Here is a 22,742-nt window from a genome sequence, read left to right on the forward strand (position 1 = left end):
ATTTAAATTCAAGTTAGTTAACATGCAGTGTAGTCTTGCTTTCAGGAGTAGAGCCCAGTGATTCATCACTTGCATATAATACCTTCACGTAATACCCAGTGGTCATCCCAACAAGTGCCCTCTTTAATACCCATCACCCATTTAACCCCACCCCCACCCCCCTCCCCTCCAGCAACCCTCAGTTTGTCCTCTGTATTGAAGAGTCTCTTATGGTTTGCCTCCCTCTCTGTTTTTATCTTGTTTTTCCTTCCCTTCCCCTATGTTCATCTGTTGTGTTTCTTAAATTCCACATATGAGCGAAATCATATGATACCTGTCTTTCTCTAATTTTGACTTTATAATATTGCAAAGGCGATATGCATTCAGTAGAAACCATATTTCAAATTTTGAATTAAAAATTTTAATCTTTCCCGGGCTAGTGCAGCCCTCTCCTGCTGCTGCCGCGCAGGAGCTGTGGCTCCCGGTTAGCCAGCCGTTCAGTCACAAGGACGGGTGACTGATATGCTGGCAGCCCTTCTGCACTCGTACGGCCATTCTGGCTTTCCTTTCAGTACAGTGTTGAATAAAGTACAGAGATTCAACACTCCGTTATAAAATAAGTTTTGTGTTAGATGATTTTGCTCAACTGTGAAGTAGTATAAGTGTTCTGAGCAAGTTTAAGATACAACATCACAGGCTAAGGTATGATGTCCAATAGGTGAGTTGTATTATATGCATTTTCGACTCAGGATATTTTCAACTTATGATGGGTTTATAGGAATGCATACCCCCTGGGTTGGGGGTGGGGGTAAGTCGAGGAAGGTCTGCATAGCCACAGTCTTACAAGTGAAAACTATGATTTCAGTGGATACATATTATACTTGACCTTCAATTACAATAAATAACCAGTGGTTTCTCTTTTGGAGTGTTTTGTTAGGAAAAAAATATTTGTCACATAGTTGGAATATGTCAAGTATTTGCTCCAGATGTTCACAGTCCTAATGAAATACAGGTATACTTCACTTCATGTAGTAGATACAAAAATGTAGGTGAGCTGAATTTTTGTAATCATGATTATATTTTAATATCCACATAAAGGAGTCTTCTCTATTTAAAAGAATATTCCGTAGAAATTGTCCTTGTTTAGAAGGCAGTTGTTTGGGGGCGCCTGGGTGACTCAGTCGGTTAAGCGTCCGACTTTGGCTCAGGTCATGATCTCGCAGTCCGTGAGTTCGAGCCCCGCGTCGGGCCCTGTGCTGACAGCTCGGAGCCTGGAGCCTGTTTCAGATTCTGTGTCTCCCTCTCTCTGCCCCTCCCCCGTTCATGCTCTGTCTCTCTCTGTCTCAAAAATCAATAAACGTTGGAAAAAAATTTTTTTAAAAGAAGGCAGTTGTTTGTGTGAAATGAGAATTCTTCACCTAATACATCTTTTTACTAAATGTCTAGGCTTAGTTTTCCATGACTAGAGGTAATATTTGTTTATAAACACTAAAACTCTTTTTAAAAGAAGGAGGTCTCTTTTTTTAATGTTTTATATATTTTTGAGAGAGAGAGCATGAGCAGAGGAGGGGCAGAGAGAAAGGGAGACACAGAATCCAAAGTTAGGCCCTACCTAGGCTCTGAACTGTCGGCACAGAGCCCAATGCGGGGCTCGAACTCACAGACTGTTGAGATCAGGACCTGAGCCGAATTTGGACACTTAACCAACTGAGCCACCCAGGCGCCCCCAAAGAAGGAGGTCTTAAATAATTAAATAGCAAATATAAGTGGGGCGACATCATGTCCTCTACCCTCTGCTCTGGTGTGTTATCATTTTGTTGTTTTTGTGTTTTTTGACCTAGGAAGAGGGAAGGTGTATTCTTTTTGCTTTTGCATACAAAGGGTAGATCCCAAGCCTCTTCTTGGCAGCTGAAAGGAAATTTTTCACATCATGTGGTTCCTTCTGATCTGATCTGTGGCATCTGCTGATGTGATCGGTGATCCCAAGTCCAGCAGTGTTTGTACACCACCTTTAAATCCTGCTGGTGCCACAAGGGGGACAGCAACGAGAAAAATCACTGAAAGTACCCATCGTACCTTTTGTTTTTATGTACACACTTTGCAAAACATATGACGCTTATTTCCCATTTGGAGGAGAGTGCAGTCAGGACTGGGGTAGGTAGTGTAGCAGGGTCATTAAAGGTCAGTGCAGGCCTTTTAATTGATGAGGTTCAAAGAATTTACAAACTACAAATTTTACATCGTTACTATACGACATCTTTTCAAAGATAGTAATTGATGAAAAAGAGACTAGCATAGATACTAATGAAAACTTTAACACATTAGTCAGCTGACAACCGTAATTATTCGTTTACTTTTTAAGTGTAAGGTTATGATTGAAGTACCAAGATGGAACTCAAGAAGATTTGCTAATTCCCTGGTATTCTAAGTGATAAATAATCCTGTAGAGTTTTTTTAATTAGGTACTTTTTAAACTTTGATTAGAAAAAAATCAGTAGCATATCAAAAATAAATAGAGGGGCGCCTGGGTGGCTCAGTCTGTTGAGTGTCTGACTTCAGCTCAGGTCATGATCTCATGGTTTGTGAGTTCAAGCCCCGCATCTGGCTGTGTGCTGATGGCTCAGAGCCTGAAGCTGGCTTTGGATTCTGTGTCTCCCTCTTCTCTCTTCCCCTCCCCTACTTATGTGCGCACCCTCTCTGTCTCTCTCTGTCTCTCTCTCTGTCTCTCTGTCTCTCTCTCTCAATAACAAATATTTTTAAAAAAGAAATAAAACCAATTCCTCCTTTATTAAAAAAATAGTAAATAGAATAAAGAACCTTTGTATATTTTGCCACATTTACTTTTTTATCCCTTTATTCTTTTTTTTTTTTTTTTTTAATTTTTTTTTTTTCAACGTTTATTTATTTTTGGGACAGAGAGAGACAGAGCATGAACGGGGGAGGGGCAGAGAGAGAGGGAGACACAGAATCAGAAACAGGCTCCAGGCTCTGAGCCATCAGCCCAGAGCCTGACGCGGGGCTCGAACTCACAGACTGCGAGATCGTGACCTGGCTGAAGTCGGACGCTTAACCGACTGCGCCACCCAGGCGCCCCTCTTTTTTTTTTTTTAACTTGCTGTACTTAAAGTAAATCCCTAATAGCATGAGTTACTTCATTATAAACCTCTTCAGAATGTGGCATTTCCTTCCATAGCCACAGAGCCATGCTCACACCTCCTCTTTAATTTGAAGAAGGCTCTTGTCAGATTGCAGTAAATAACTTGTCTGGTACTTGGATTAGCCCATGGCTTTAAAGGAGGACATCTGTTGAATCAGAGGAGATGGATATTCATTCTGAAGTTTTACTTTGTCTTACACTATAAGATAGGAAAAGATTTATAAAGGAAACTTTAAAAAGTAATGTAAAAACTCTGCTTTCTCAGCTAAAAAAGTGATGTTGTATAAATGTAAATGGCTGATATTTGACATACAACTAATGACTACCTCATAGATGATGCCAACTCTTTGCTAGAATAAAAGTCAAATTTAACGAAACCAAATTAAAAAGAATCACAGTATATTATTTGCAAAGACGGTTTATTCACCATGAGAAAATATTTCCCTTTGCTGGCCCATTAAGTGCTGGTGTTTGGAGTGACTCCACTGACTGTGCCTAGTCCTCTATCTGGACCTTTAAGGTAATAATTATAGGTGCTATATTGGTTTAGCTTCACTGGAAAGATTTTAAAGCCATTGTGTTCAGCACAACAAGAAAGAAACATGGAGATCTCTCTCACACAAGTTCTTGTACTCAAATAATTTATCATTATTGTTTAATATCCACCAACTCGCTAGAATAACATCACAGTGATCCGTTTCTATGGTGAAGACCCTCAGTTGTGAGTGGACTGTAAGTAGGTTAAAGGACCTATGGAGTAGAGCTCCTACCTAGCAGTTTGTGGGAACAACTTTGAAATTAGATTTAAATCTAAACCACTGGAAAGAGTGATTTTCTTTCTTGCCCCTCCATTAGATTTTCTCATGACTTTTTATTAGTGTATACTGCAAAAGGGAAACCCATTTTATCTTAAGCCCTAAACGGAACACATATAAGAATGGTTTTTGCCAAAATAGGCAGGGAGGATGTGAGTAACAAGGAAAATAATGGAAACCTACTTAGGAAAGGAAATCAGATGGCCTCCCACCCTTCATGGCTATCTTAATGCAACTACTGATACTGTTTGGTTTTTTTTTTTGGTTTTTCCTTTTTGTTATTCTGGACGTTCTGTTGAGCTCTTTATAGGAGAAAATAGCTTTCTTTAGCAAAAACAGGTGCAGCTACTGTGTTTATACTTTCTTTGTCAATGCTATTTTGGTTGACTGAAAATGGTAATTAAGATGTTTAAAAATTACATTGCTCTTTGTTTTCTCTGGACACATATCATTGATGAATCACTGTACAGAACACACAGTATAGATAGATTATAAAATATATTAAATAAAAAACCTTTCTTGAAATTTATATTTAACAATATAATTTAAGAATGAAAGATGGGAGGCAGTTATTCATATAAATGGATTATTAGGTACGTCTTTTAAAGAATATGTTGGGCAGGAGCAGCATGAGCAAGGTGTCTGAATAGCAAGCCCTGGACCCTCCTTTCCTTATTAGCAAATACACCAAATCAATAATACACAGACCAGCTCCCTTTGTAAAAAATCCAGAAACTAGTTGAAAGACTCCTGCACCCCTGGTTAAATGTGAAATCAGCCACATCAAAGCTGGTAGGAAAATTCAAGATACCCTCTTGCCATAATCACTACTCCCAGCAAAGTATAATAGGACTGAGAGAAAAAACCCAGCTCTCAGCTTCTTCCTAGGAAGAAAAGGGAAGAACTGAACTATACGTGCAACATTCTGATTTTTTTCTGGGTGCAGCTGAGGCACTGGCTTCCGTCTCACCTGCCTCAAAGAGCTAACAGCATGCCGGGGGGGCCACTGAGATAGTGTTTGAATTAGTATGGCGGTACTCATTACAGCCTCTCCCCCTGGCCCAGTGCAGAGTGAGCAAGAGAGGAAAAGAAGGACAAAATGACTATAAGATTGGCATAAAACAATGAACAAGATGGCAATAGTAAGTTCTTTCTTATCAATAATTACTTTAAATGTAAATGAATTAAACTCCCCAGTAAGAAGACATGGAGTAGCTGAATGGATTAAAAAAGCCAAGGTCCAACCATATGTTGCCTGTAGGAGACTCACTTTAGATTTAGGGTCATATGTATGCTGAAAGTAAAAGGATGGAAGAAGATAACTCCACGCACATGTTAACCAAAAGACAGCAACGGTGACTGTATTTATATCAGACAAAATAGACTTTGTCAGAAACTGTCACAAGAGACAAAGACATTATATAATGGAAAAAGGGCCAATTCACTTGGAAGATAGAACAATTATATATGCATGGAACATCAGAGAACCTAAATACATAAAACACTGATGACGCAAACATTGACAGCACTGAAAGGAGAAATAAGCAGCAATATATATTGTAATGGTAGGAGAGTTCACGGCTCCTCTTTCAGTACCAGACAGTATATCCAGACAGAAAATCCACAAAGAAGCAGTGGACTTTAACAACGCTATAAACCAAGTGGACCTAACAGACCTATTTAGAACATTTCACTCAACAGAAGCAGAACATACATTCTTCTGAAGCACACGAAGAACTTTCTCCAGAATAGATCATGTGTTGGGTCACAAAACATGTCTTAACAAATTTAAGAAAATTGAAATTAGGTATCTTTTTCAATCACAATGGAATGAAACTAGAAGTGAATAGTATAGGTAATATTGGAAAATTCACAAATATGTGAAAATTTAAGAACGTACCCCTGATTAACCAAATGGGCCAGTGAGGAAACTGAAAGGAAAATTAGAAAATACCTTGAAACTAATGAAAATGAAAACACAACCTGCCAAAACTTACGGGATGCAGCAAAAGTTGCACTAAGAGGGACATTTATATCAATAAATACTGACAATAAAGAAAAGAAGAAAGATCTGAAACAATCTAACTTTACAACTCAAGGAACTAGAAGAAGAACAGACTCAGGCCAAGTTAGCAGAAGGAAGGAAATACTAAGGTTTCGAGCAAAAATAAAATGAAATGGAAAATAGAAAAATAAAAAAATGAAACTAAGAGTTGATTTTTTGAAAAGATCAATAAAACTGACAAAACTTTAGACTAAGTTAAAAAAGAGATGACTCAGGTAAAATTAAATGAAAACAAACAAAACAAAAAAATCAGAAATGAAAGAGGAGGGTCCCCTGGCTGGCTCATTCAGTAGAATGTGTGACAATTTTTTTTTTTAACGTTTATTTATTTTTGAGACAGAGACAGAGCATGGACGGGGGAGGGGCAGAGAGAGAGGGAGACACAGAATCGGAAGCAGGCTCCAGGCTCTGAGCCATCAGCCCAGAGCCCGACGCGGGGCTTGAACTCCCGGACCGCGAGATCGTGACCTGAACTGAAGTTGGACACTTAACTGACTGAGCCACCCAGGCGCCCCGAATGTGTGACTCTTAATCTCTGTCTGGGTTGTAAGTTTGAGCCCCACATTGAGTGTAGAGATTACTTAAAAATAAATCTTAAAAAAAAAAAATGTGAGAGAGGAGATAATACAACTAATGCCACTGAAATAAGGATCATTAGAAATTACTGTGAACAGTTCCATGCCAACAATTTGGATAACCTAAAAGAAATGGGTAAATTCCTAGAAACATACAACTTACCAAGACTGAATCATAAAGAAATAGGAAATCTGAGCAGACCTATAACTAGCAACAAGATTGAATCAGTAATCAAAAACCTCACAGGAAAGAAAATGCCAGCACCAGATGGCTTAATTGGTGAATTCTGCCAAACATTCAAAGAATTAACACCATTCTTTCTCTCTCTCTCTCCCCCAAACTTGAAGAGCAGGGAATACTTCCAAGCTTATTTTAAGAGGCTAGCATTACCCTAATACCAAAGCTTGACAAAAACACTAGAAGAAAATTACAGACCAATATCTTTGATGAATATAGATGCAAAAATCCTCAACAAAATACTAGTAAACTGAATTAAGCAGCAAATTAAAAGGATAATACACAGTAGGCAAGTGGGATTTATTCCTGGTAGGCAAGGATGTACAAAATACGAAAATCAACTAATGTGATACACCACATTAACAGAATATAGGATAAGAACCATATGATCCCCTCCATAGATGCAGAAAAAATATTTGATGAAATTCAACACACTTGCATAATAAAAATTTCTAAACTAAGAATAGAAGGAAATTACTTCAACATGGTAAAAGCCATATTATGAAGATCTCACAGCTCATATCATGCTTAACAGTGAAAAACTGAAAGTTTTAGCTCTGCGATCAGGAACAAGGCAAGTATGACCACTCTCTCCATTTCTATTCAACATGGTACTGGAAATTTAAGAGCAATTAGGCAAGAAAAAGAAATAAAAGGCATTTGAATAGGAAACGAAAAAGTAGAAGTATCTGTTTATACATGATATGATGTTAGGGGTGCCTGGGTGGCTCAGGCGGTTAAGTGTCCAACTTCAGCTCCGATCATGATCTCACATTTTCACCCTACTCCAAAGACCTGATAAAGAGCTGTATTCCTGCAACACTTTTCTCTACCTCATTCAGTGCATATTTAAATATATTTTTAATACTGTATTCACATGGTGTAAAATTTTAAACCTTCAAAAGGATATATGATGAAAAATCCCATTTCCTCTACCATCCCCAAGCCACCTAGTTCTGTTTCCCCAGAGATAATGCTATTTCCAATGATTTCTGGAGATATTCTAGTTAAATGTGTGTTTTAATTAGACGTGTACTCAGACCATTTCCCTCCACCCCAGAAACCATGTGTGGGCATCTTAGAAGGGTGAATAAACTTAAAAATGGAGCCTGAAAGTTTTGGAGAAGAATGTTCTAACAGTGGGAATTACTTAACATCAAAATTGATGCCTGGGGCAGAAAGTCTTTCCTTCTCTGAAACTCTTTAAACATAGGATAGTGTGTCACCTTTATGAGTTTGTTTGTAAGAGGTTGTTCTGCAGTGAAGCAGTGCAAAGACCAAAATTACGTGTTTAACCCAAAGGTACAAATTTTTTATTGTAGATATTTTTAGTGGGGTTTCTTTCCCATATTTATCAGAATAAGTCTTCTTTTTTTTTTTTTTTTTAATGCTTATTTATTTTTGAGAGAGTACTCATGAGTAGGGGAGGGGCAGAGAGAGAGGAGAGAGAGAGAATCCCAAGTAGGCACTGCGCTGTCAGCACAGAGGCCGATGCTGGACTTCATCTCATGAACCGTGAGATCATGACCTGAGCCAAAATCAAGAGTTGGACACTCAACCGACTGAGCAACCCAAGTGCCCTAGAATAAGTCTTAAAATGTCTGTTTTAGAAATTATTGATACAGTCAACTGTGAAATTACATTTCATCTTTAAAACAAAAACTCCAGGAAATACTCTGTTAATCAGTTGAGAAATTCTGTCATTTACAACTGTCTGATTTCAGTGACTCTTTAGTTGCAAAATATTCCAGTCTGTCTTGAAGCATTTGAAAGGTAGTGGTCTGAAACCCCAATAGGGAGGTCTTTCAAAAATAAGTTTTGACTTCAGTGGTATTTCTGAAGAGAAGAATCCTTCTAAAGAGCAAAGGGACATGGTCCCTTCATTCCTGTCTCCACAGTGGCACATTTAGACATTTGCCACCAACAGGGTGGAGGTTACTGGTAGGAATGTATAATCACTTTGTTATCTGCCCCCCTAGTTTTAAATCACAAAAGCAAACGGACAAAAAGGTCAATTCCTTCTGGAACTAGTTCCAGTGGCTACTAGTTAAACTCTGCTACAAAAGAGGTGAGCATTTACAGAAGTGTGTATTTTTATAGTTGAAACTTCCTAATATGGTTTTTATTCAAGAATTTAGATGAATACTGGTCTCCCAAAATAAAAATAGTGATGACATATCACTGGTTCCAAAACGTAAATCTTGTGAATGATTTTATATCTTTTTTCCTACCACCTTTGTTTTGTGGCTTGGTTCATTTTAAATTACTGGTAATAATTGTGTTATAATTTTAAAATAATTACATCTAAAAATAGTTTAGAATGGAGTACACGGTTACTAAACACTGCCTGAAGTGAGGGACAGCCATTGAACAGGTGTGGCCTGAGGACCAGCAGCTTTCTCCCAGCTTGTTTGGTTCTTGGTGTACATGTAACAGAGGGAATATTGTCCCTGCCCCGACATGAAGCCTGCAATCCAACAGAGAAAACAGCAGGAAAAATATGAGACAGAAATTTACTTTATCCATTATTGCAAGTATTTTGGAGGTCAGTTTTATGGGAGGATTTGATAGTTTAAAACAGAAAGGAAAGAATTTTTTGCTTCATTTGTAGGAAAATTTGAGTAAAGGCCAAAGCTTTGGGCAGAAATACGCTTATTAATAGTCCCTGAACATTTTTGCTTGTGACCAGCAACATGTGAGAACCTGGGGGTGCAGACCTGCCCTCAAGAAGCTCACAGTTTAACGGGAAAGAGGTATGCGAAAACAGCGAAGTTGCAAGTGTTGTGGGGGGCATGGTTAGAATGAGATTAATTCTATGTGGTGGGTCCCCAAAGCCTTCACACATGATGTCTGAGCACCTGTTCTATACCAGACACTGTACTAGACATTGGAGATAAAACACAAGCCACAGTCTTTGCTGCAGGAGGACCTGGCTCTGTGTGTGTGTGTGTGTGTGTGTGTGTGTGTGTGTGTGTGTGTGTAGGTTGGGGAAAGGATGAAGTCATGCATTTCATCTGGGACATGTTGGTTCTGAAGGGCCTTTTGCACATCCAGGTGTAGATGGCAGGTAGTCAGTCTGATGCGGGAGTCTGGAGCTTAGGGGAGAGGCTTGAGCACGAGCCAGCCTTGGACAGGATCTTTGAAGCCATGAACACAACTGTGATCTCCTAGGGAGGGAAGACTGCCCAGGACCAAGCTTAGAAGAAGAGACACAGCTGGGAAGGAGGAGCCAGCACCAACCTATCTAAAGCACCAGAATTAGGGAGTAGAAGCAGAGATTGACACATGTGCCTGTTTGTGTATTCAATATTATTAGACTTCTCTGGCTTATTCTCTTACAGGCCTTTGCTCACATAAGCTTTGTCTCATTGGAAGTGTTTAGGCATGAAAAGAACTTGAAATAGAAGAGATTTTTTAAAAATCTGATTTCATGTTGTATCAGTGTTCTCGAGTTATCTGTGACATACTTCTTCCCAAACAGAGTAACTTCCTCCATCACCGCTTGACAACTAGGCTCTTAGTGCTGCTTTTTTCCTTCTCTCTGATCTTAATAGTGCGTTATCTTCCCAGGAGAGCTATAGTTGGAATTGATTCATGGCGGGGAATTTGGGGGCTGGCTTTAGTGTAATGTTGAACACTGATGCCTCACTAAGTCACCCATCCTTTATTCAGAAATTAGATGTCTATTCTACTGTCTGTTACCTGTTCTTCTCTAAAATGGAAAAATGTGAGCATTGCTCAAAATATCCTTCAATGCAGAGGCATTTCCTCCCTCCCTTCACAAATACTTACTGCCATGTGACATCAACTATGACAGTCCCTGGGGAGATAGTAGTGAGCAGAGCACATATGGGCCATGCCCTGAAAAGCTTACAGTCTAGCATGGGAGTCAGAAGTGAAATATTGCACAGAAAGGTATGAAAATAGTGATGATTGCACCAGTGGAAGACCAGGGTAATGTGAACCCATAAGAGCAGGGGGTGGAAACTTGTTTGGGATTGGTACATACTAATTCTGGGTACTTGTGAAAAGTAACTGCTGCTGGCTGTGGCCTGCCAATGAGCTATCTTTATTACAAACAGAAGTCATAAATTATATCAAATAACCCCTTCACCCAGCACCAAGGCATGGCTGCTCTTCAAAACATACATGAGCAAATTAAGGAGAATGTGGGAAGGGGAACAAAAACAGCCTGCTTCCTGGGGACATCACCCATGATATTGGCCTGATAGGTTCCCACACATCTTTTTCCTTGGAAATACATAAATTTACATCTCAGTTAAAGCTACAAGAAGTCACATTCCATATTTATCACCATTGAAAACTGCCTACCAAGCTCATTCAGCAGGTGCCTCTTCCAGGGCTTTAGCAGGTCTGACCACCCCCAGTGTCTTGGTCCCTGTGCCAGTGCTGCACGAGGGCTTTGCAGACGTGCCAGCAGATACTAGTTTTCTCCATTGCTAGCCAAAAACTCAGCTTCTTCTAAAGTGTTTTATTGTATTCCTAGTAGTTTGTGTGTTTTTTATTTAAGCCCAGTGCAGTAATAGATTCCTTATTGCCCCTGGAGAAAACGGTTTGAGCCTTTTTTAAAATTTTCATTCATTAAAATACAGACATGTTTAAAGGAATATTTTTTTAATGTTTGTTTATTTTTAAGAGAGTGTGAGCCGGGGAGGGACAGAGAAAGAGGGAGGCAAAGAATCCAAAGTGGGCTCTGCACAGATAGTAGCAAGCCCAGTGTGGGGCTCGAACTCCCAAACCGTGAGATCATGACCTGAGCCGAAGTCAGATGCTCAACTGACTAAGCCACCCAGGCGCTTCTAAAGGAATGTTTGATGGACAGTTGATTTATTCTACAACAGCTCTGTAAATTCTGTGAGTGTTTTACTACTTAAATGAAATATATCTTCCCCTGCAATTAATCTATCTTAATAGTCAGGATTTATGTACTAAAAATGCCTTTTGATGGTCACTGACTTTAATAATAAATATTAGTAAGTGCCCTCTGTACCCAAAGTTGTTAGGTGCCAGGGAGATAGCTGTGGACAGTCTTTGCCCCCAAGGAGCTTAATGTCAAAATCTTAATGGCAAAAGGAGGCAAGGACCTAACACACCCTAAACAACTTTCCCTCTGTGTAAATCCTAGTCTTTCCAGTAAGAGAGCCCAGTGGTCTGATCACCTAATGGCCTTGTCAACTGACTTGACCTCTCAGGTTGTTTCTGCATCTGTAAGATGGAAAGACTTTGCATGCTTCTCCTGATCAGTTGCTGATGGACACAAGGATCTCATTAAACACAAAAGATACAAAGTTTTAAATGCCAACAGATGCAGAAACTACCACCACACAAAACAGAAGAGAACATGGTGTACTCCCGCTGGAGGTCCTGCTTCCCGTGGGGTCGGTCATCCAGCTAGAAGACACAGCTCATGTCAGGGGGTTCCAGCAGCTGTGAGATGGTGATGCTCCGATGAACGGGGGCTAACCTCTCCTCTGCCCTGCCTGTGCTTCAGCTCTGCCCATGCACTTGCCTGCACCCCCAGCACATTCCTGCGTGTGCGCCCCAGACCAGGTGAAGTGAGGGTGTCAGGCCCATCTGAGCTGTCTATCAACAGTGCTGGTACTTAACTCCCAGGATTATTTTGACAATATGTGAGGTAAAGCTCTTAATATAGTGCTTAGCACAAAGTAAGCACTCAGTGAATGTGTTAATACTGTTAATACATTATAACATTAATTATTAATACAAAAGACTGTTCCTCTTAGTCAAATAAAACATTAGACAAACTATTTCAGGAGCATCTTTTCCAAATGTGGTTAGATAACCTGCTTATATAACCAAATATATTTTCTCTTTGGTCAAACATACACCTGAAGTTTTTCTTCTCAATTTGAGAAATTCTTACCAAACCTCCGCTGCTGCTTTTTTTCATTCAAGAAAAATAAATATTACCCTCTTCCTAACCCTCCTTCTCCAACCAAAAGAATAAAACATGCAAAAAACAAAAACAGCAAAAAGACAGTGATTTTGCTGGTATTTGTAAATATCCATACTCCATAACAAATGTGTTTATTTTGCCATTAGTCACATTTCAGTATTAGAGGACTAAAATGCTTGCAAGTTAATAGCCAGCTAAGTTTCTGGTACTTAATGCTTTGTGTATCGCCTCAGCTACTTAACTGCTCTGTTTTTTGAGTCCTAAATATATTTTGTACATCTTAACAAGTTAAGGTGATGAGTTTTGCCAGAAACCGCAGTCCTTCCTCCTGGTCCGTCAAGGGTTCCCGTCCTTGGTTGCAGGTGCTGTTTGGCACGGCCGACGGGCAGGTGATCGTCATGGACTGCCACGGCAGGATGCTGGCCCACGTGCTCCTGCACGAGTCCGACGGCATCCTCAGCATGTCCTGGAACTGCCCCGCCTTCCTGGTGGAGGACAGCAGCGAGAGCGACACGGACTCAGACGACTACTCCCCACCCCAAGGTAGGAAGCCGGAGGAGGAGGGTGAAGTCCACCACAGGTGCAGCGCCCTGACCCACTGGGAAGAGCTCCGGTGAAGCACAAGGCAGGGCAGCCCGACGTCTGGTCTTGATTCGGCTGTCTTCCCTCTGCCATCCCTTTTCTCAGAATCACCGCGCAGGTGGATGAAGCTCCGTTGGCTTAGGTTTCGCTAGACATGAAATGACCCTTTTCATGTCCCTAGGGAGTTGTGGGGCTTAGCTGCTTAGCAAGAATAAAGAGAGCTGGAGATGAGAAATGCTGTGCTATTACTATAACTTAATCTGTGGTGTTTCAAATCCCTAATGTCATTAAAACCTGTAGCTTTAGTTGTGTGAGAAAAGGATTAGTTTTGCCTGTAATGCAGGCCAGTACATGGGGCTGCTGTCCATGCCCCTCTTCTGTCTTTTGGGGGGAAACTTCCTTTTCTCAGTTCAGAAGAACCTGTCTTCCCCTGTAAGTCTCACAGCAATGTCAGTTTAGATTAATTGGCATCTAGTTTTTTAATATTTGGACCTAAGGAAAGGTTTCAGACTCTTGGTGGGGATGATTTCAGACTCCAGCCTCCTTCACTTTTGCAGTGCATTTTCTCTCCCACACATGTGACAGACACACCTCCCACATACACACACAAAAAGCCAGAAACCTTTGATGTTGATGCTGGCCGTCACCAACAGCAGCATTCGTCATTGGCCTACTCAGGACCATGGCACTTCCCTAGTACCCCATTCCTCTTTTTTTTTTTTTTTTAAGGAAAAATACATTGTGAAATAGTAGGAGATCAGACTTGGTCATACTGCTGCAGGACTTCTGTCCTCGCACTGCTCCCCTCTCCGGTGACTGTGGGCATGTTCATCCTGTGAGCTGCTGGTCCGGGGAATAGATCTTTAACTGTGTCCCCCATCGGCATCTACCCCCATTGGTACTTGGAATGCTCTCATTTTGTCCCAGACATGATATAAGACATGATGCTTCCCAGAGACATTCATACATTCATTCAGTCGTTTGTTTAAGGAGACGACTATTTTCACATGAAGGAAACTTTAACAATTTTTTTTAACATTTATTTATTGTTGAGAGACAGAACATGAGCATGGGAGGAGCAGAGAGAGGGGAAGACACAGAATCTGAAGCAGGCTCCAGGCTCTGAGCTGCCAGCAGAGAGCCTGACATGGGACTCGAACTCACAAGCATGAGATCATGACCTGAGCCGAAGTTGGTTGCTTAACCGACTGAGCCACCCAGGCGCCCCACATGAAAGAAACTTTAGATCTGTTGGGGGTAGTGTTTCAGGGTGCATGGGGTTGGGGGAAGGAGAATGTACTTCCATCTGAAACATAAACATACCCTTTCCTAGTAGGGCCCCAACCTGAGTGAAGTATTGACTATTTCTCCAGCCTCATAGTAATAAAGTCCGTGTTATACAAGGTTGGATACTTGTCAGCACACTTTTAAAACAGAACTTTACTAGATTCACTGCAGATTCACTTAGCCCCATGTATTATGGGAAAAAAACAAGATCTAGAGAGCAAGTTATAAAGCAGGTTCAGAATGAGTCCAAGGATAGAATTTAGACCCCGGCTGCTGCTTTAACACATTTCCCTTCTCAGAGCCATGGGGCAGTTTGGAGGATGACTGGGATTTGCCTTTCACATAGAGCTGGGTTTTTCTTGGTGGCCTAGGGGATTTGAGCACAGAGGTAGGTACGTACAGCATCTGAAAGTGAAGCAGAGGAAAGTAATACCTGAGGATCCTCCACAGGCGGGGCTGAGGTGGGGCGAGTGTGGAGATGTCAGGCCAGCCCACTCCGGATGGCTCCCAGGGATGAACTCGGCATGGGTATGAGGCCTGCAGGGGGCCTTCTGAAAGAGCCCTCATTTATCTTGGCCTGTGGGAGGGACTGACTTTTACTTTTGAAGCAGCATGTGGAAGAATCCAGAACATGACCCATCACTTCTTCCTTAGCATCCATGAGTACTCCTTGAACTTACAGAGCGGAATTTTCTTTATACTGGCTGTGCACTGCAGATGTAGCAGAATTGTTTATGAGCCACAGCCAACCTTGGCTTTCTCTGCAGGTTTGGAGTCTCTTACGGTAAAAACTTACTCGTTGTGGCTGCTCTGGCTCCCTATTTCCTATAATGTCCAATGAAAGGGCATTAGTGTTGAAAAGCAACTTTTCTCTGTACATTGGACCAAGATTAAGAAATTGTTTTCATCCTTCTTTCCACCATCCTTATGTGTTATGTGACGTTAAAATAACAATTTATGTTTACACATCATTAGAAACATGACGCATTAACACATGAGTTAATAATCTTCACATGTGTTCTCATCACCATACCGCAGAGCCCAAGGAGCCCCACCTGGTGCCTCCAGGGCCGTCTGTCCCCGTCCTGCTTCTCATTCCAGGGTTCCCCGGTGGCGCTCTTCCTGACGGCCCCACGTAATTCCTGAGTGCTATGTACAGTGTTGCCTTACTCAGTGACATCCCAGTCCAGAGTCTGGTCTGCAGTGTCAGGCAGTTGTTAAAGCCCTCTGCCAGACTGCAGCAGTGTGTCCTAGATTTGGGTCATGTGTGCCTTGCCTCCTTTTTACTCAGCACTTTTGTCCTGGCAGATGGTCCAGCAGCGTATCCCATCCCGGTGCAGAACATCAAGCCGCTGCTCACCGTCAGCTTCACCTCGGGGGACATCAGCTTAATGAACAACTACGATGACTTGTCTCCTACTGTCATCCGCTCAGGGCTGAAAGGTACAGAAGGCTGCACGTGACCCCAAGCCCACACATCAGCCCTGTGTGCGTTTGCCTTCCGGTGGGTGTCCCGCACCCAGTACTTATCCATTCCCGCCTGTCCGTGGGCTTAATGGAGTCTGTTAATGAAGGCCACTTCCTTTTGCTCCTCTGCTTATGCGACAAGTTGACACCTAGGCTTATCTTGAGGAGGGATTCCTGACAGTCTTCGCCTTTCTGTCTTTACCTACTACGACGAGTAACCCTCTCTTGGGTGTATGTGTTTGCCTCTGGCTAACATATGATGTCAGTACAGTATTGGACCTCAGCACCTGCCGTTCCTGGGGCAGCAGACCCAGCACGGCAGTTTCACAGAAGCCCCTGTTACTTTGAGGCATATTAAGACACCGATGGTTGTGCGGTAAAGTTCCCGCAGCTGCAGGACTGAGGCATTGATGTAAACAGCAACCGCCAAATGCTGACGTCCCTGACAGATGTTATGAAATGTGTTCTCTCACAAGAAAATCGCTGTCCATAGGCATTTGGCATGTTCTGAATTTTGCAATTCAAGAATATTTACTCGCATTGTGACCCTGATGAGTTCTTTGGAAAAACAGTTCTGTCTCTTCAGGATTAAATGGTACGGTGTAGAAATCCCTGGATTGCCTTTGGTCTCAAAGTTCAAGGGACCTGCTATAATCCGAATGGAAGACCAGGGGTAAACCAGAACGTGCAGTTCAAGTTACTACTGTCACTCAGAACTTGCCTCAGACCAGAGAGTTGTGTCATGTGCTTCCTGTCTGAATTACTCAGGGATCGCAGGGATGATAATGGAGACTCAAGTCCGTATAATTAACTGTTGATTGGAGCGCATCCTACCTGTCTGCCTGCCCCTAAGCACTTCTTGATTCCATTTTAAAACTATAGAATATTCTTACAAGTTCTCCTTTTTGTGGGTATCCCATTTTGCTGTTTCAGATCTATAATTGTGAGGAATTATTTAGCCTAAACTCCTGAGGGACGTGAACTATGTAGAAGTCCCTCTTTATACCACAAATAGGCTCCTTTAGAAGCTGAGTAAATACTTCTGTGTGTGTATGATGATGATGATGAACTTACATTCCTTTGTCTTTTCTGCAAGTTCTTTTCTGAGTGTTCTGACCTTTGTGAAGCTAACATGCAGGGGTGGTCATCATAAATTCTCACATATATTTGGTTGTCCAGGCTCTTCTTTTCTTCTTCAGAAATTCTACTTTTAGGGGCGCCTGGGTGGCGCAGTCGGTTAAGCGTCCGACTTCAGCCAGGTCACGATCTCGCGGTCCGTGAGTTCGAGCCCCGCGTCGGGCTCTGGGCTGATGGCTCGGAGCCTGGAGCCTGTTTCCGATTCTGTGTCTCCCTCTCTCTCTGCCCCTCCCCCGTTCATGCTCTGTCTCTCTCTGTCCCAAAAATAAATAAACGTTGAAAAAAAAAAATTAAAAAAAAAAAAAAAAAGAAATTCTACTTTTAAACCTTCAACTAAGTTTATTAATTCCTCAGAACCTGCCTCTAGTCCTGGAGCCCTGAACTTTGTTCTCTGACACGTGTCTGATCAGGACTGAAATTAACATACTTGCCAGTCAGTTCCCTTGTATTTCTCATATGGCAAATTTTTCTGAATCTTTGTCGTCTTGCTTACCTGTGGAAACTTTTTTTAATTCCTTGAATGTGTTGTTTTGTTTTCTGTCTGTCAAACTAGATTGCACTGGAGCAGCACTTCTGACACATCCCCACCAAGCCTGTGGTGGAAGGTTAGGAACGCATATGAGGTGGCTTGTGAAGGTGACCCTGGGTGGCCTTCCCAAGTGTGAAAGTTTTTGACTTGAGTTTCATCTTAAAAATACAGGCAAATTTAGCATTCTTCCCATTGCCTGACTAGAAATCTAAATCTAATCTAAGTCTTTCACACTTCCATGGGGGGACATGCTTTTGCACGGAGTCGTCTTAATTGCAGGAAGTTAGGTGAAATTTAAAAAAAAAAATTTTTTTTCAACGTTTATTTATTTTTGGGACAGAGAGAGACAGAGCATGAACAGGGGAGGGGCAGAGAGAGAGGGAGACACAGAATCGGAAACAGGCTCCAGGCTCTGAGCCATCAGCCCAGAGCCCGACGCGGGGCTCGAACTCACGGACCGCGAGATCGTGACCTGGCTGAAGTCGGACGCTTAACCGACTGCGCCACCCAGGCGCCCCAGTTAGGTGAAATTTAAGTGAGCTGATGTCATCCGATCGGCGCTGGATGTAGGCAGTTTCTCTTTCTGTCTTGGTTTCAGAATATTATGAGGACTCAGTCTTACATGTGCTATCAACGGCAGCAGGTTTTGTTTTGTTTTGTTTTGTTTTGTTTTTTGTCCACGACTTCATGGGGTAAATACTAGGAAGAGATCGCCAGAATCTGCCAAGGTGGCGTGTGGCAACTTGGTCCATCCATGATCATCTGTCCTGTGGTGGACAGGTCGGTCAATTGTCATATAGGGTGGACTGAAACGGGTTAGTCTTTCTCTGTTACTGTCTCAAAGAAATATCATCAGAGAGCTTCTCCAGTGAAGAAACATGACTCATGATATTTTCTGCTTTATCACCAACATTGTAATTTATGTTGTTGCCCAAGAACACAGAATGGCAGATAGCTCACGGTCCCTGTGATCACCCTCTTCTCCGCCACCTGTTACACTGTGTTTTGATTGCAGATTCATAGGGTGGTGGGTGATTTTGTTTTGCAGATGTTTGCTGAGGAGATTCTGCCTTAAAGAAGAATCTGCTAAGTCTCCCAACTTAGGGGACTTCTCTTTATCATATAGTGAACCATAAATTAGTACACCTTATTTGGGGTTTTTACCTTTTGTAGTTACTGTACTTTTTATTGAGAATGTAGGGGAAGAAAGACTGTTTTCCCCCTACAGATCTTAGGTTTTCCGACTGGGACCCTATAAATTACACTGACCAAAGACAGGTTGACTAGAGAAAAAGAAACAAGTTTATTAACACATGCATTGCATTTAGCTGTGGAAGCTTTCAGAGATGAGTAACTCAAATGGGTGGGTAGAGCTTGGGCTTATATTGCATATTAACAGCAGAACAGAACGTTTTTGGAAAAGTGACAAGACAAAGGAAAAGGACTTAAAGTTTCTAGGGTAGCAGATTGTGGGAAGGTAAACAGGGAGGACTAATGGAAGATAATGGCCAGTTCCTGAAGTTTGTCATGTAAATTCTTCTGGAGCTGTGTGTGGGCTGATGAGGGTCCAGAGTTGTCTCCAGTGATTAGCTTCTGTCCTTCCTGGTCAGGGGGCAGAGTGGGCAAGTGCCTGCACAAATTTACACCCTGCTTTTAGGCAAATAGGGGAAAAGAGAGAGCTTTTTTTGTATCTGCTGTTTCTCAGTTGCCTTCAGCTCAAAATAGTTTTTATATGCCGGTGTGGCGTATTTTGAGGTAGCATATTCTCTTCCCCTTCAAGGAAAAAACAATTCAGTGATGCGCTCAGAAACTCTGACCTAGACACTTCATCCGTTGCAGTAAAGCAAGCTCTCAAAGGCACTGCTCATTTCACCCACATTTGTCTTAAAATCAAAGAATTTAAACTCCTAGGGTTTGTTTCTTTGTTTTACAGAATTTCCTCTTTTTGTCACTTCATTGCACCATACTGGTAAAAGTCAAGAGCCAGTTTTGAAGGAGAGTGGTTCCAGTCAGTGGTGCTGTCTGCTCCTGCAGTCTGTGCTGATAGAGGTTGGATCCATCGTCCTCACTGAATACACGCCGGTGTTGTTCAGCCCTCCATATGTTCACAGAAGCACTGTTATTAAAGAAAAAAAGTATATGTTATTTTACCATCACACACTTTGCTACTTAATTTGTTTCTCCTTTGTGCACATGCTCATTTTCTCTTTCTCAACACAAAATCCACGTGTACACACACAAGTACACATGTGTCTAATGACCAATAGATGAATCATTAACGTGGGCATCCAAGAGACAAAGGCCCCCGTGAACCTCACTCAGGCTTCCAACCAGCAGCTCAAGTACATGTGGTGTTTGGTAAGAGCGCTATTCTTTCTCCACGAATACTTGGCTGCCTGTTTTTGACCCAGCACTAACTCCACACAAGGGGCTCTTGTTAATATAAAAGGACCAAATTTTCTCACCGCACACTACAAGTCAAATTTTGACTCTTCCGGCTCTTACCAAGAAAGATCCATAAGATTGTCTAGCTAAAGTAGAATTGTGTGACTCTGCTAATTTTTTTGTGTATAAAATGTTTAAGAGACCAAAAATCCACAGACACTTCAAAATCATCAAGAGCAGGGCGCCTCGCTGGCTCAGCCAGTAGAGCATATGACTCTTGATATCAGGGTCATGGGTTCGAGCCCCATGTTCAGCATAGAGATTACTTTTAAAAAATCAAGGAAAATCAGTGCTTTAGGAGGATGGGCCTCTTTTGTGCTTTGGAACTCCCCACATCCTTAGAGACTCTGCTGAGAGCTTCAGGAAAAGTGAAAAGAGGCTTACTGAATAAAGCATTTAGTTCCTTCCTTCTGGCTTATATTTTGACACAAATTTTTAGAGGCTTAGAAACTGTGAAATTATTACTAAAAGATCGGGCAAAGGCATTGGGGATTATTTTCTATTCTAATATAAACTTATAAAAACTTCCTGGGACAGGAAAGTTTCTGTCCTGACCACATCTAGGCTTCTGTTTCCTTCTTTATGGAAGTGAAATCTAGAAAGTGAATAAATATGTGATTTTTCTTTGATTTTGTAGTAATTTATGAGGATTTTACAGTCCCACCCTGGGGATTCAGCCCCTGTGGAGGTACTCACACAGCCCTGGTTGCCACGGAACAGTCCATGGTTTTTCTTTCTTACTCCCACTCCTGAATTCCTTGTGATGGGGTTTTCTGGGGTAAGCTGGCTTCCCCTGGTGAGCGCCTGCCCATCATGTGCATCAGGACTGGCTCAGGCCCTTGATGCTGCTGGTTGTGTCATCGTCGGAACAAGAAGTGGTGTTACTCCTGCAGAACTTGTTCTCTCTTAAGCAATGACTTGGCTGTGGAGACCACGGCTGTCTCAGTATGACTTGGTGACTGCGGGGACGAGCTCCCTGGGCGTCTGCTTTGTGGCTGCGTGGACTCCTGCTCCCCGGGCCCGGGCGCCCGTGTGGGGAGCAGAGCCTCTGGTCGCCGAGCAGTGTCTGAGCGGACTGTGTGTCTGTGCCAGCCCCTACGGGGACAGCAGCCCAGCAGCAGCCCACTTTTCTGAGGGGCAAGTTCAAAGAATCTTACTAAAACAATAGCAAGAAGAACGGTGCGGGTTCGTCACTCACCACCTGACCAAAGCGGGTTAGCGCAGAACCGCAGGAATTGGGTGCTGTCCTCTTCGTTTATGCAGTTGCAGGGACGCTGTCATCCTAAACAACCGCAGGCTCTGCTTGTGTCACCTTTACCTGTCAGCATTAGTGGCTCTTCCTCTTGACTTCCTTGTGTTGCCAAAACTGTCATCCAGAGAAGGTCATTTCAGTTTCATTGTCATGGCCGGCTTCTCACCAGAGCACCTGAGCCCTTTGGATACCCGAGCACAGTGAAATACATGCACAAATCTCAAGCCTTCCCCCCTCTCATCTTTTTTGAGATCTTACTCACCAGGATATTTGGATGATGCTTTTAACTTATTTTTCATTTCCTGGTTTGTACTTGTCCTTATTCATATCCTTTTATAAGAAAAAGGGGGGGGAAGCTCCTTTTATTGATGCTTTCACTGACTCAGATTGTAGAGATTTTTCGTTCTGTGTTTGTAGCTGGCTTCACTCAGCCCTCTGCTACCTCCGTCTCTAGTTCCTGTCGGTGGCTCACCTGATGGGCTGGCTCTCGCTTCCCTGGGTCCAGGGAGCCATCTTGTCCTGGGACCACAGTCTGGTCTTCAAAGGAAGTCACCGAGCACTGGTGACCTCAGAATGTGCTGTTACTAACATCAGAGTCGGCACCGCGTGTGAATAAGAGCAAGGTGCTGTGATGGTTTGTGACCTGATGGAGCCCAGGCCCTGCTGGCATCTGGTCCCGGCTCTGAGACGCGTCCTGTCGTGACAGGGCACCGTCAGCTCCGTCCAGCCTCTCTCAGGCCTCTGAGTTCTGGAGATCAGTGCTCTCTGTATGAGCCAGATAGGGTTCTGGGGCCTTGATGGAGAAGAGAACTATGCTCTAAATCTTATTAGTACTATTAGCTTGTTTTACCAGCCAGAATAAGTAAATTGCCACGTTGGGATTTGACCAACCCTTTCATAGCCATTTTTATAGGTACCGAGTGGCTTGGGAGGTGGGCATCACATCTCCAGGGTGAAAATTTCTGACAATTTCTGACAACACTCCATCCAACAGAAGTATTTATCTCCTTTTCTAAGCCCTCATAACATCCCAATGTGGAATAAAAGTCAAGGAAGGCCTTCATATGCAGATAAGTCCTTTATGTGAACTTTATCTGCCCAGTGGTGCACAGAAATCAAATGAATATAAACTTAGAATTTGCTCTTGACTTACTTTTTGCATTTGTATACTCTTAGAATCATCTCTGAGGGCAGGGACACAAGCAGCAGATGGAGAGTCATGGGATTAATGATCTTACCTGCTCCCTCAGATTTCTGCACATCCCTCGACGGTAAT

At 42.3% G+C, this 22,742-nt stretch overlaps 1 protein-coding gene across 1 annotated transcript in view; it reads left to right on the forward strand.

The window, feature by feature from the left end:
• The window catches only part of TULP4 (TUB like protein 4), a 242,614-nt gene that overhangs the window by 186,490 nt on the left and 33,382 nt on the right, over positions 1-22,742 (forward strand). The window contains 2 exon segments of the mRNA XM_030316699.1: positions 13,130-13,310; positions 15,945-16,079. Coding sequence (XP_030172559.1) covers positions 13,130-13,310; positions 15,945-16,079 — 316 coding nt within the window.

The sequence above is a fragment of the Lynx canadensis genome, chromosome B2 (assembly GCF_007474595.2).
Source record: "Lynx canadensis isolate LIC74 chromosome B2, mLynCan4.pri.v2, whole genome shotgun sequence".
In the NCBI taxonomy this organism is placed as follows: domain Eukaryota; kingdom Metazoa; phylum Chordata; class Mammalia; order Carnivora; family Felidae; genus Lynx; species Lynx canadensis.